This window comes from Semicossyphus pulcher, unplaced genomic scaffold (genome assembly GCF_022749685.1).
Source record: "Semicossyphus pulcher isolate SPU_LCO1_2020_fin unplaced genomic scaffold, fSemPul1.0.p SCAF_16, whole genome shotgun sequence".
NCBI lineage: Eukaryota > Metazoa > Chordata > Actinopteri > Labriformes > Labridae > Semicossyphus > Semicossyphus pulcher.
In genome coordinates, this window is record NW_027211670.1 from 25429901 (window position 1) to 25445000 (window position 15100).

The window sequence follows — 15100 nt, forward strand, 5'->3', positions numbered from 1 at the left end:
AGAATTAACCTTAAATGTTTAGTTCATTCATGTATTTAGTTAGAGAAAGATTCTATCCAGACTTTCTGCAACAAAACTCCGCAATCATACTGTTCAATTAGGCCGTGAATGTTCCTGAGTGTATTCACAGCCACATCCCTGCAGGCCTTTTCACCCTGTTCTGCTGGTGAATGTTGTTTGTGCAGAGTTTTAGTGGAATTATTGCAGGAGGAAGCCAAGAAAATCCACCCAGAACCTGATCCCTGAAGGGTGTGTGTGTTTCAATGTGTGTGTGCGCGTGTGTTAAGGTTTGAAATAAATGTGGTGACAAGTAAATCTGAGTGATAAAGGAGACAGACAGCGAGTGAGTGAGACACATTATCACCTACAAATGTGAAAGTTAGTAATGTCAATGTTTTTAAAGTAACTTTCTGTTTCTGTTTCCCTTGTGTGTGTGTGTGTGTGTGTGTGTGTGTGTGTGTGTGTGTGTGTGTGTGTGTGTGTGCGCACTTGTCTAAACCCAAGACCTTTGAGCATGCATGTATTTGTTTACTGTAGGAATTCAGATTGTAAATACTCAACTCTTAATGTCCAACAAGGAAAAAAAACTACCATGTTTGATACAAATGGATCAAATTATTTGCCAGAAAAGCTTTTCAAGCTCTAAATGAGGTCACAGTGGAGTTGACCTTTGACCTAATTTGGGAAAACAATTGTCATCCCTTCATAATTTAATCATAATAAACCAATCAATTCTTGAACCAGTGTACATATACACCTTTTCCTGCCTTGTTATGTTTTAAAATATTAAAACACATCTAGAGAAAAGAACACAGAACGATACGGTCGCCGTTTTAGCACCGGTACAGGAACACCGGGTTTTATAGCATGCAAAAGACCGCTCAGTCAAACATCTCGATCGTTTTATAAATGTAATGTCTGATGATTTGATCGCTCTCAGTCCTCGGGGCCATTCAGCCTCTCCTGCTGCATCCCATCAGTCAGTGAGAAGTGATGCAGAGGGCATTTTCATCCATCTTTCTGTCTCTCTGTTTGTGTGTGTTGCTGTTGCCACCCTCGTTTCTATGGAGACGTACTCCGGGGGTCTAAGGGAGACTGAGCGCATGGATGAGCTAAGACTCACTGCATGGATTAGAAGGAGGACCTGTGTATGTTAACTGTAGTTCCCAACAGTTCTTCAGAGATTACAAAGGTTCTGTAAATGGGTTCCAGGGGTCTTTGAGGGAATTCAGTTGGTCCTTAGTGAGACTTCAAGGTGATCCAGGGGTCTCTGCAAAAAGTCCATGATCCTGTACATGGTGTCTAGAGGTCTGTGCTCCAGGTGAAATGTGTCTTGAAGGACTTTCAGGTGTCTTGGAAGCAGTTCCATGCTCCTTGCGGGGACTGGTGGTTTAAGGGCTCCACTGGTTCTTAAGATGGTTCAAGGGATCTTGAAGGAACCTTTAAAGGTTTTCAGTGGTACTTGAAGGTGCATAAATGGTCTTTGTATGTGTCTTGGGTTCCTTTCTAGGGGCTCCAGGATTTTTTGAAGAGGTTTCAGTAACCATTAAAGGGGTTCCAATGTCTTTGAATGACTTCAATGGATTCTTAATCATTTTTAGGGTGCTTGAGGTTTTTTTCAGTTCAAGGGGTCTTTTAAGAGTTAGAAAATATCCTTTGAGAGAGTTCCACTGACCCCCAAAATGCTTCCACTGGCCCTTGAAAGACTTTGATTGGCTTTGGGAAGCGTTCAAGGGGCCTTGAACAAGTTACAAAGATCCTTGAAAAAGTTCAATTAAACCCTAAAATTGCTCCATTAGCCAAGAAGTTCCAGAGTGATTGCAGAGGTGGAACTGGCCCTTAACAAAAGACTCTCACTGGCTTTTGACAGAGTTTGACGCATCTTCAAAAACTCTTGTGAGTCATCAAAGGAGTTTCTGTGGCCCTTGTAGAGATCCAAACAACATAAGGAACATTTTAACAGACGAACACTTGCCAAAACTGTATGTGGTCTTAAAAAGGATTTAGCTTGGTTATATAATAATAAATGCATTGGGGGGACGAGCTTACTGTGATTGTTCTCCTCACACAGAGACTGTTTAATTTCCCGTCACACGATACTGTGGTTCAACAGTAAGCAGCCTTTATTAGAGAAAGTTCGTCATACTAAATAACACAGCTCCTCTGTTTAATTAAATTATGAGCATTTCTCAACAATGAATTAGTTTTCTGGACCCACTGGGAGATGAGCAACAGCCCTGTTATATAATCACTGGCAGTTATTAAGCATATTTAAGAAAAACTTTATTAATTTGTGGTTAATACAATTATATGAGACAGTAATGAGAAGTTGTCTCAAGTATTTATCCAATTGTCAAACTCTGACTCAGTGAAAAGGCTCCTGTTGTTTTCTTTGTGAAAACGGATGCAAATGAATGAGACGAAAATGTACGGTGGCCCTGAAGGTGAACAGACTCCAAGAATACTACAAAACGTGTGCATTATTATTATGTTGGATGCATATTTTTTTTACAATATTCAATGTGCAAATGTATACATTCCTTTTTATGCATTTTATAACAGATATTAATACCAGAAAGAAAAGGAAAACACACATTATGTATACAGGTATATGCAACTGTACTGATATAAAAAAGATGACATGAATATGAAAATGATACATCAACATCTTCTCAAAATCAAATGTGCATTATTTAAAAAATGTGCTGCAGACAACACGACAAAATGCAGACAACACGAGCACCCAAATGTGCTGCAAGTGGAATCGAGCAAAAGTACGGTGGCCGACGAGGGCAATCGCGCTGCAAAGGCCCAACACAGTTTTCTCCTGTTGTGTTTTGCATGTGTTGTCTGGGTTTGTGTGTTTGCATCATTTATGTATTTGCAGCACATCTGAGGTTATGCTTTTGTTCCGGTTGCAGCGTGTTTCTGTCGTTGCATTTGTTTTTTACTTTAGTGTGTGTTTCTGAATTTGCAGCCTGTTTCTTCTGATGGAAAGTGTTTGGGCCTTGCATTGGATCGCCCTTGTCAGTCACCATAAAAAAGACACTAAAAAGTGATGCACGTGACTTAAACACATAAGTTTCAATGTTTTGGGATTTGTGAGGTTAATGAAGGTTTTGATGTTTTGTGATTTGTGAGGTTAATGAAGGTATCGGTCAGTGCTGTTGGATAATGAGTGAAAAACTTTTTGTGACTTATTTCTACATTTTGATCAAAATGCATGATTCAGACATTCGCTGTTAACCTACCTTTAGCTTTTTGATCATTATCGTTATATGCTGTTTTGTCATATTTGGTTGTTGTCCATAAATGGTTTGTTGTATGTGTTTGCAGCATGTTTAATTGCTTCTCATGCACTGTGCTGAGCTCAAAGAGCCATCATTAAAATTATTGTTAAACCTCTTTACAGTTGAGACTGTTCTTCCTCTTGGAAACAGAAGCTGAGAAGGTCCGTTTATTAGTTGGGAGATCATCACAGAACCCTCAGAGGAGCAACTCTGCTGGTCGTCATGGAGCCGTAAATATTTAATTTCTCTTTTTCTTATGACATACTTTAAGGATGTCTCATCCACGTTAGCTTTAACATCGAGATTGAAGTTTGTTATTGATCTTTTAGAATATTAACTTTAACATTAAACAGATATAATATGTAATGAATGACCAAAGCTCCATCCTCTGCCTGCCTGCCTCTCTCCAGCTCCAGCGCCAATTGGAAAGCTCATCCCTCCTGTTTATGATGTGAAATCTGCTGGAGGCCATTCAAACGCTCTGCTCTGCTTTTCCTGGAAACTGAGTGTGTGTGTGTGTGTGTGTGTGTGTGTGTGTGTGTGTGTGTGTGTGTGTGTGTGTGTATGTGTGTGTGTGTGTGTGAGACATATCAATCTAATTCCACTCAAGATGAGTCAGTCAGCAATAATGTTTTGATTTATGGGTGAGCGTGTCCGAGTTGGAAAGAGAAAGCGAGAAAAAGACAAAAGTGAGGAGAACAGAGTGAGAGCTGGCGAGCTGGCGGACGTCGACATGCAGCTGTAGAGAGAGAGCTTGTGTATAAGTGTGTTTGTCTCTGGGATGACTCAGGCCTCCTCCCATCCGTCCAGTCAAGTCCTCATGTCAGGGCCTCTCTACAGTATTTAGTTCTCCCACTTTATCATGTTTATGGTTTCAGATATTGGTTGCATGTGAGCTTACACACAAACATCAGCTCTTTGATGCTGATTAGATGAAACTGAGACAAACAATGACAAATCTGTAAAAACACATCAGGGAGTCAAATAAGGACAAATGTACAAGTAGAAACAGATCACGTGAAGAGCCACAAACAGTTCCTCTTCCTGTGGATAACTGCAAAGGAAAAGCAGCAGGTATAAAGTCTACTATTCATCATGCTAGTGTAGCCTGTTAGCATTCATTAGCAGATACTGTGCACAAAGCACTGCTGAAGCTTATGGGTGACACGTTTGGTTACTTAACACAAAAGGGAGGACCAAACTGCAGACTTAAACAAAAGGCAGAACAAAAGCAGAGTCCATGGGCTGCAGAAGAATCTAAAGTCTAGCGAGGTTTGCAGGAGAGACAAAAAGGTTGACGAAAGCTGAGGAAGACAAACCGGCAAAGAAACGGGGGAAGACAAAGACTTTATATACCAGGTTAAACCTAACCAGGGACAGGTGAGACTAATCAAACACAGGTGAAAACAATAATGGCGGGGACGCTCACAAAGGCGGGAAAAGAAACAAAGCAACACGAGAGACAATGCAAGCAACAGTGACAAAGTTAAACAGGAAATGAAGACTGAACACAAATGAAACACACATGACAATTCCAAATGGGAATGTATTTGTCTTTGCAGAAGCAGCTTTATGGAGCAAACTAAAAGGAGGAGGGAGGTGTAGGAGGAACACCAAATCTATTGCAAGTAATCGTCAAGTTGTACATGACTGCGTTTAGAAAATGTCAAACAATCCATCCAGTAAAATATGGACCTTAATTCTTTGTCTGGCGACTATTTGTGTCAATGACATCCTGAGAATGATGACAGGAGCACGGAAACATTTTGGCCAAGAGGCAGACATTATTCTGTAATGTCTCGTATCCTAATGGTCAGCCAGGGGTTATGAGGCCGGCGAGAGAAAGACGTGATGTTCAAATGATGTCACCTTTGCTTTGGATGTTATGATCATTGAAATGGCTGATCAGGCCACTTACGCCTAATCCGAGTTGGATGTCATGCAAGTTATGAAAGCTACAGTGTGATGGTTGCAGAATCAGAATTAGAATCAGCTTTACACATATAAGGAAATTGACTGTATTATTAAAGAGGCTGGCAGCAGATGCAAAGAAAGAGAAAGGAAGAGACTGTCTGGGGTGAAGAGGATGGGCCTCAGTCTTACCTGCACGCCTCAGGGTCCTGGAGGTGTAGAGGTCCTGGAGAGATGGCAGCCAATCACCCTCTCTGCAGAGCGGATGATACGAGCAGAAGGGTACGATATGTCAGTGTGACCCTTCTCTCTGCAAAGTCAAACTACTTCTATTGTTAAGGCTTCAAACAAACATGCCGTCTCAAACGTGTGCTAACCTCTTTTTGGACTCCTTTGGCATTCAGCCTTTGGGGTCTGTTAGCATTCAAGCTTCTCTCCGGAGAGCGTTGGCCTCCTCAGAGTTAACTCTTAAACTGTATACACCTGGAGCAGCATTTACATCTTTTGAGGGAAGTTAAATCAAGTACAGGTACATAAATTGGTGTTCAAGTGCAAAAAAAAAAGAAGCTTTCACTTTGATCTGGAGGCTTTTGGACTGAAGTTACAGTAATGGGGCCCGAGTACAGGACTTCTTGTTTTGTATTATGATGTTCTTACTGGCAGCGTCATGGTTTGTTCGTAAATCCTAAACTGGAAGCACTTTTTCTCAGAAGAACCTCCCGATCCTTTCCTCTAAAGTCTGTCAACAGGGTCCCGTTTAAAGTTTGAGCTCAGCCAGCTCCTCCCTCACTCCCATTTGTCTTCTGTGGCGTTGAGCGGTGTGGCTTCATTAGATGAATTAGAGTCCAGCACTGATAAAGCCTGAGTATACTGCTGCTTCTAAATCACAGGGTGGAGATGGCAGGTTACGTAATGGGGGGAAAGTGTGTGAGCTTAAGACGGCTGACAGACGGGGATCAGAGCGAGCTGACTGGAAGAATCCAATTTAGGGTGAAGTTTAGGACTCAACATGTGAGGTGAGACAGGTGCTGGTCAGACATATTGTGTAGTTTATTGTGTGTAACAAGCAGACAAACTGATAGCTCATAAAGATTCACTTTTTCATTTGCCTCAACAGAAAAGGCTAAATGTCCCTTCTTTGGTTTGATCCTTAATCCCAGGAATTAAGGGACCACTTTTCAACCAAAGCACCTGAAACTTTGAATCCCAGCAGTTACTTTTCCCAGAACGAAAAGATGCCGTCAAACAAAAGGAAGCTGGATTTCGTCCTCAGCATAAATGCTCCAAAGGTTTTTAAAAACGGTTGTTAAAATAAACACTCAGGGTTGTAGCTGCATCACCTCCTCCAGCTCTCTGTGACAAGCTGACATCTGCATTTCATGTGGAGGAGCTTTCATAAGGAGTAACAGGCGATCCACGTGAGCAGAGCCACCAGAGCTGCTCGCTCCAGCAGAGCCATTAACGCTGGTGCTCTGTGGTTTTGGATAAGGGGGGTCTCTGGCAGAGCCCAGGAGCTGAACTGAAGTGAACCTTTAACTTCTGAAGAGACTTCAGTGATTCATGCCTCATCTGAGAAAGTGACAGCGGCTCTTAGAAAACGCTGCGAGCTTGTTACAGAACAGGAAAAAGTTACGGTCTGTTTAAGAGTCACCTTTGGCTTCAATGATGGGAAAGAAACCTTCATTTTTTAGGGATTTGTTGATACGGATCTCGCAGTGGAACCAGTGATGTGTTTCATCGTGTAATTCAGGAGGATGATGTGATGCGAGAGCTAAATACGTTTAACATCTCACTTGAGTTATCTTAAGCTGCAAACAGTCCGTCTTTCAAAGGCAAAATAAAAGTAAAGGAGTTGGTTTTAACGACCAAATTAGAAATTCAAAAAGTCTGTAAACAAAAACGACTAAACTAAAGTTCTGATATCAAACTGCTGCTGCTGGAAACATCTGCAGCAGACGTCCTCGTCTCTGCGTTTGGCCAGTCACCTCAGGGATAAATAACGGAGGGTCATTTCTCTTTAAAGCCTCGAAGGTTTACATAAACTCAACCTGATGTGGGATATTTTAACTGAGCTGACTATAACAGCTGTTACAGAACAGAGGTTACATAATGAAGTTAATGCAGTGCTCACATGTATGGATACTCGCAGACACCGACACACATTGAAAAATGACCTTTATGTGGCCTTTATATTCACGTTTAACTGGAAATTTGTTTCATTTTCCTCATACGGTAACAAAAGGTGCTTTTCGACAGCAGGAACTTTCCCCAGGAACTAGGAACCTTTTCAGGAACTCTGTGTGTTTCGACGTATGCAACATATGGCTCCAAAATTATTATTATTATTAACAACGGTTTGAATTGAATAACCAATGTCGCAAACAGCACACCACACACTAATTCACCTGTCCCACCAAAATTGTTGATGCAGATTTTCAGACCCGGGAAGACCCGCTTATACATGCCGATTGTCTCTTTTCCCATTGCCAGTGAAGTATCCTCCTGTCGGTCTCTGCTGCGTCACAGTCTGACGTCACAAACGTGCCAGGGACAGCGTTAGTAACCAGTGAAGATGTTACGGTGGTTAGGTCTTTATTGTATCTAATACTCATTCAGTCTGTTTATCAAACTCGGCAGCAACAAATCTGGAACGATGTTCGAGCGCTGCTCGGACGGAGACGGGCGGAATTTGTAGCTGAGATGACGAGGAGTCGCAGAAGTTATAGCATATAACTTAGAGCATAGAGCATAGCATCGCGCCGGAAAGGAGGCGAAGATTAGCATGCCAACATGGGTTTTGTGTTCCCATCAATGCCGATCGGCGACGAGGCGATAATTACCCGGGTCTACTGCAGAGTCATGTGACCCGGGTCTGAATGCAGATTGTAACCTTTCCCACTGGGCAAAAAAGCCGAGTGTTAGCCGGTCTTAATGGGTTTTTTGATCAGTAGAAAGGTGGCTTAACATATGCATTCACCAACAACCAGAGTCCGACTCTCACAGCTGGAAATCTCACTAAATCTCTGGCGGTCAAAAGAAACTTTTAAGTAAACAAACATGGTGGACGAAGGGCAGGAGGAATTTGCGATGATAGTTTTTGGACTTTTAAAATCCAGGAAGAAAAAAGAACAAACTGTGGATGAAGTTGTGAAGACGGCGTGAACACGGACTGCACATGTTACTTTATGCTTCACGTTTGCTTTTGTCGCCATGGCTGCGGTTGCTGTGCTTCCTGATCGTTTGGTTCCACGCAACAATCCACAGAGAGCGTGCTCGGCTGTCCTCGGGGGGTTGATGTAATTTCAAATCAAATCATCGGTGGAAGTAAAATGTCTCTTAACATCCCTCGCACCACATGAACATCTGGAGAGATCATCTTTAGAACTATCAACACACGAGGACTCTGCTTACTTTTGTCTGACAGGGGGAATCGGCTTGATTATCGTGTAGTTTGTAGCCCGCCTTAGAGGTACAACAAGTTTTGGAATTGCTTCTTTAGATAGTTTCTGCTGGCAGCTGCGAGATAGGCTGTAATGTCTCCAATGCACTCTTTCAAGCCAAATGTAAACGCACCGCTGATTGTTAGTTTGTTTGTGTTGGTGTGTGTCGTTTGTGTAAGAAGAATTAGCTCCGATCCAGCTCAAGAAATTAGCTCCAACTTAACTTATTTACAACAAATGTAGGACAGATCTAGGATGGGATGGTTACCACGCCCTGATTCTCAAATCCTTTAAGGTCACAGTTCTTTTTTTTTAACTTCCCGCCCATCTCCCATCATGCTTTGCAAAGATAGGACAAGGCTTTGAGATCACTGATTGGGACGTGGCCAAAAGTGCAACAAGCCTACAGAGAGCAGTTGAACAGTGATTCATAGTTCCACTGTGAACCATATTAGCAAACACATTCCTCCTGACCTGATAAAAGCTGCACTGTAAAGAAGAAAACTGATAATGAAAAGAAATAGAAAACAGTAAGAGGAGCTGGGTTTTTTTTGGCTTCAAAAGTTTCTGATTTTGTAGAAAAGGCTTCAGAGATACCGAAGTAACTTCAACCTGAACTGTTCTGTTTCTGTCCAACAGAGACGTGCTCCGACCGCTGTGCATCAGCTCAGATAAATGTCTCAATCATACTCGATGACGTTATGTAACTCCTCGAGCTTTGGGACGTGGCTGCGGCACGTTACCGTGCTGTGGGACTGATGCTCTGCAGCCGTCGTCCAGAAATCATGACCTAATGAGCAACAACGGCCTCAGAAGGGTTTATTTGGAGAGCCTCCACCCGATGAGGAACAGCATGAAGAATGGAGACTTCCTCCAGCTATAAATCAGAGCAAAGCAAACTGAAATGGGGGAATTATGTGTAAAGATTTACAGCAGTTGGAAACAGTGACATGTGGTGGACATAAACGCACAGATGTGCTCTTCTCTGAAGGATTGAAACCCACGAGATGGCAGCAGAGTCTCACTGCTGTGACTATAAAGCTTAAACTCCTGAGAGTCATAAGTATCTACATACTCTGTTTGTTGGTTTAATCGTCACATTTTGACCCAGTTTCCCTAATTTCAAAATGGTTTAGAGGAGGGAGAAGAAGTCTGGTACAAAGCCAACATAACACCTGCTTGAAATCCCGTCTTCGCTGATCTGACCTCCAGTGTATACTCCAGGACACTGACATCCCTATGGGCGTGTTTACAGGTCAAATCCTGAAGAAAGACACTAAACTAAGAAACCAAAAAAAGATTTTACCTTCACAAACAAGAAGAGATTGGGAACAATTCAGCCCTGGTAATGTTAGTCTGGAGCAGCTTCATTTCCACCTCGTGATGTCCAGAGGACAAAGACAGCACGGCTCTCTCAGCAGAGTTTAGGAAGCACAGGGGGACAGGCCAACCTGACTTTAAACTTCAGGTGTGCAGCTTTTTCAAACAGTTCACCAAACCATGGCAGCACTCACCTCTTCCTGGTTGTCTCCACTGCAGGGGGGGGCGGTGTCAAAAGGAGGCAGGGCTAAGCAGCTGCTTAAGACCTCCTGGAGTAAACCATTACAGGGAGAGGGGACGTACTGGAACAAATAATGTAGATTTATGTGATTATTTCAGGCACATGTATTATTTATGAATTTATGTAAGTATTTATTGTTTTCACCAGGTTGTGTCCCACCTCAGTGGTCTTGTCCACCTTGTTACCTGCAGCAGGTACAGGTTCTTGCTTTATATGTTACTTTTTGGTTGTAGAGATGCTATCACGTTGCCCTGTACCTACATGATGTGCGTATAACAGCCCTCCTTGATGGGGTGTACTTGGCTATGCTTGGGAACACTCCTGAGGTGTATTAATCCACCACTTAAAATAGTCCCCACTTAGTGCACATTTCCACTTGTTTGACGTGTAATTGTTGAAGTATCTAGTGTCCCACTGAAATGACCATTTTCAATCTTTCTCCTCATTGTGAAAATATATTAAAGAGCTGCTTTTAAAGCTGTACGTCTTAAGATGGAACTAATGGGCCTTAGACAGCTCAGGGAAGAGTCAGAGGCAGTCTAACATTATCAGGCTTCATCTTTTCATATATGTTTACAATTAGAAAAATACAGAATATTGCTGAATTGCCTACATGTTGCTTTAACGCTACCGCTCCTCTCCTTCAATCCACCCGATAACAAAACACCAGTCTCCTGTTATTTTCAAATACATGTCTTTTAATAAACAGAGCACATGGTCTTAGAATCAACACACTAAAAAGGGTCAAAACAGCTCGTCATCATTTTCATCCACTCTTTAGAAAGAACAACGCAGGCACTTTACCCAGCTTATGTTTGACAGGGAACAACAGCGGTGAGGGGGCGTGTGTGCATGCCGTCATGCACACGTGTTTATAAAAGTCAGTAAACAACATATATATGTAGATTTTTTTCCTCAAACACATCTCATCACTGAATAATAAAATCATTTAAAACAGAAGCACATCAGAACAGAGAAAACAGCCACCGACACAGAGTGTGCAGTGCTCGCGGCGCTCGCGGCGTGGGAGCGAACAGGAACAAAAAACAGCTGCTGAGTTTTTGGATTTCCAACCTGATGCAGCTCACACGTCCAAAAACAAGATTTACAGATCACAACAGTATGAGTTTGGTTTCACGTCTCCCAACATCTTTTAACTAAAACATCAACATCTGATGGAGTCACAAAGGAACAGTAACATGAATGTACAGTGCAGGAGGTGAGGTAAGTAAAGCTGGTGAGCAGAATGAAAGTTTCTCTACACTTCAGTCCACAGCAGCAGCGTCGCTTTATTAATGCTGCTTTATGTCGTCTCATCTTGTACTCACATTTAAAAACTTGTTTCAGCACTCGGCTCATATTCTCTGCTGTTAGCAAAGCAAAGTGTCCTCTGGTGATTTCATGTTTCTGCTTCTGCTGAAAGTTTTAAAATCCTTCTTTGGATTCAGAACAGCTCAAAGCGAAGCAGTTTTCCTTTCTGGAAATGTGGACATTTAAAAAATGCAGTTCAATCACAGTAAATCCACTGAAATGAACCTATGCTGGTATGAAATCTAACAGTTATAAATGCTTGCATGACCAGGCCCTGAGGTCTGAGACATCCTCTGAACTCTTCGCCTGGCTTCTTGAACACCTTCGTGTCGTTAAACATATTCTGGCATTTTACAGACTCAGGACGTGAGTGGTTAATACGATAAAAACATGTCTGACCTTTTCTAACGGACATGAAAGAAGGAGGATTACACTGTTCAGAACATCAATGCGGATTGTCTTAAAAATAAGCTAAGAGCTGGATTAGTCAGTCTCTCAGCTGAGTCAAACACAGACAACTGAAACTTACACTTTTAACAGCCTGTAACATCTCAGCTGCTGCCGTCGCCAAAACACACGACTGCAAACTTTGGTTTGTTTCTGACACGAATCATGAAACCCGTCGATCATCGTACGATCAGCAGGGCTCATGGTTCTTGCACGAATGAAACATGTCAAAACTACACTGCACAACAAGTTTTTTCTTTGCTTGACAACATGGCTTTAGTTTGTCTGCAGCAACCTTTGTAAATAATATCCAGGAAGACAAAAGTGACGGAAAAACAGCAGAAGAAGAAGGTCAGAGTCCACATGTGCACACATACAAATAAATGGTCCCAGGAAGTTTTGTAGAAGGATCATTTCAGGTAGTTTTCTAAGCACACAGAGCAGTCTCAGCACGTGGAGGTTGTGTAGAAGTGTGTGTGTGTGTGTGTGTGTGTGTGTGTGTGTGTGTGTGTGTGTGTGTGTGATTGTCCATCATCATTAATATAATTATGTCGGTCATCTTCAAATCAGGGTCATCTGCATGTCAGAATTTTCAGTGGTGCGACTGTTCGGCTCCTCCACGCCACCGCCGCCGACGAACAGCGGGGAGATTTCGCTGCGTCTCTTCCACAGCGACTCATCCCCCTCCTCTACTTTGAAGTTTGCACCGTCTCCTGCAGCGACAGGCGGGAACGAGCTGAAGGCAACGGCATCATGACGGACTGGACGCCACTCAGCCTCCACGGGAGCAGGCCCAGGAAATTCTCCTGCTGGTGGTGCGTGTCCAGAGTGAGGCTCATGGCCCGCGGAGGAGGTGCCGGAGGAGGACTGTGGGAGGTGTGGTTCCTCATCGAAGGGGTAGTAGAAGGTGGATGTTGGGGAGGGAGAGGAGTGGTCACTGCGCTCCTGGAGAGAGAGAAGGAGGGGGAGAGGAAGTGAGAGGCAGAAGAGAAAGATGGTAATGAAAGATGGAGGATGAAAGGGTGTGTGTACAAAATGTCGGGAAGACTCGACGGATTGGACTCATGGATGAGAGGTGCAGTGTGAGGAGAGGAGAAAAGGTCAAAGGGGAAACAGTCTGCGGTCAGACGAGAGCTTCTAATTAAGCTGCAGGAATTTAATGTCAACTTTTCCATCAGTAAACTAAACTTAAAGTTTCATATTTTAGATATTCACTTTAACATATTAGGTCAGAGGTAACTAGAGTGTAAAACAGAGTAAGCTGTGTAATAGACTAATAGATTATATAGCAGAAGTGGAAGCAGCCTCATAAAGAAGCCGTGTGCCTTAAACCTGCATCCTTTCTAATGTCCAGCAGGGGGCGACTCCACTGTTTGCAAAAAGAGGCTCAATCTCTCTCTCTCTTTATCCCCTCAGTAAAGAGTTTCCTAACAGGTTTATGGTCTCAATCTGTAGTTTCAAGTCTTCTTCAACACAGCATGACGCTCCTTTGGTAAAATGTGCTCCCATTTAGAATCAAAAAGATGCTTTAGGACCATGGTTAACAACTGTTCAGTGGGTCACAGATGGTGAAAGTTGTGGTGAAAACTTTATGCTGCGCCTTTAGTTTGAAGAACGTGGGTTTCCTATGATGTGCGTGCAGTAGAAGTGTTGTTTATTCACACTCCATGTATCCACTGATTGGATAATTCCAGCTACAGTTACAGTCTTGAAACTTGATGAGCCCCACAGTAACTTATGTTACAGTTTTTAGCATATTTCTGCAGAAGGAATATTTTCCTCTTACACCGCACTGCCACCATTTTGGCTGACTATTGTTGTCTTTTGTGATGCTGCCAAACTCAACAAAGTCTATGAAAACAACAGCTGACGTCACGGTCGCTACATCCTCCTCTTTCATAAAGGCTTTGCTTCGAAGCATTATTTAACAGCTTTAGTCGCTGAAGGCATGTTGGCTAATGATCAAGGAAACATTTAACAGCTAACACATTTTGAGATTTGTTTGACATTAGTTCTTGAAATAAAATAAAAATCATCATGCATGTCGAGTTTGTGTTAAGATTTTGTGTTAGTAGGGAAGTAAAGATTGCAGCCAGAGCAAGAACACAACAACAACATGATGCAAAAGTTTGTGTGTCCACCAGGAGCTGCTGACTTTGATATTTATAACACATTAGATGCATTTAATCCTGACTTCCTGCACTTTGATTGGCAAAGCAAGCCAGCCGGTCAAACACAGGGCTTTTACCCAGAAGACCACTGTCTGTGTGCCGTGTGACAGCATGTCAATGTTGACTTAATACAAGAACCCAAACCATGATCTTTTCCTTCGCCTAACAATGTTGTTAAAGTTTTGCAAACCTTAAAAAACTGCACCATTGTGAAGGTGTGCTTTCTTAGCAAAGAACTCAAAGAACTTTCTGGTAAATGTTGAGTAAAAATAAAGAAATGCATCCATAAATGTACAATTGAAGGTGTGAATTATGGTTCTGTTACTCATTACTCCTTTACAAGAACATTTTACCTGCCAGCTTAATTTCTGAGATATGGGGTCACACAATATCCATCCACAGGAGATGCTGTGACTTGTGAGTGTCACACACACACGGGTGTTCATGCAGTTACAAGCAACACGTACGAACAAGTGATGCTGCAGTTGCCAAGGAGCAGGGCAGGATCAAACAGCTGTTGCTAAGGAAGCGGAGGAGGCGGTGGGGCTTGGTGATTGGACGATGAGCAGCGGTGGAGGGGCAGGAAGTAGGCAGCAGGGCTCATTTGGGGAAGGTTAGTACGTCACTGTCACACCTCACTCTCTGAAAAGCAGACGCGCACACACGCACATACACGCAGAGGAAAAACAGAACATGACAGAGGGTTAGCAGGAAAAAAAGGAAAAGCTTGTGATGGCTTTGGTTTTAGCGAAATCCTGCCGCAGTCGGGGACGCTGTAAATGTTAATAAGACGTGAATAATGACACACAACAGAGACGGGGAAGAAATCAGTGAGGACATAAAAAGATCAGAGATGAGTGGCCATGTTATGAGAACGGAAAGGAAAGATGTCGGTGGATGGATACTGAAAAACACGTGTAAAGTATTAAATGTTAAAAAGATGAGATGGTTGGATGTCCATGGAACAGT

General features: G+C 42.7%; 1 protein-coding gene across 2 annotated transcripts in view; it reads right to left on the minus strand.

The window, feature by feature from the left end:
* Nucleotides 1-10890: 10890 nt before the first annotated feature.
* LOC138593287 (pleckstrin homology domain-containing family A member 1-like) overlaps nt 10891-15100 on the minus strand; it is a 17827-nt gene continuing 13617 nt past the window's right edge. The window contains exon 12 of one of the 2 annotated variants that reach the window (XM_069664227.1): nt 10891-12905. In XM_069664227.1, the coding sequence (XP_069520328.1) occupies nt 12522-12905 (384 nt within the window). In that variant the 3' untranslated portion in view covers nt 10891-12521. The remainder of the gene's footprint in view (nt 12906-15100) is intronic. The other variant, XM_069664228.1, reaches the window with a different exon arrangement.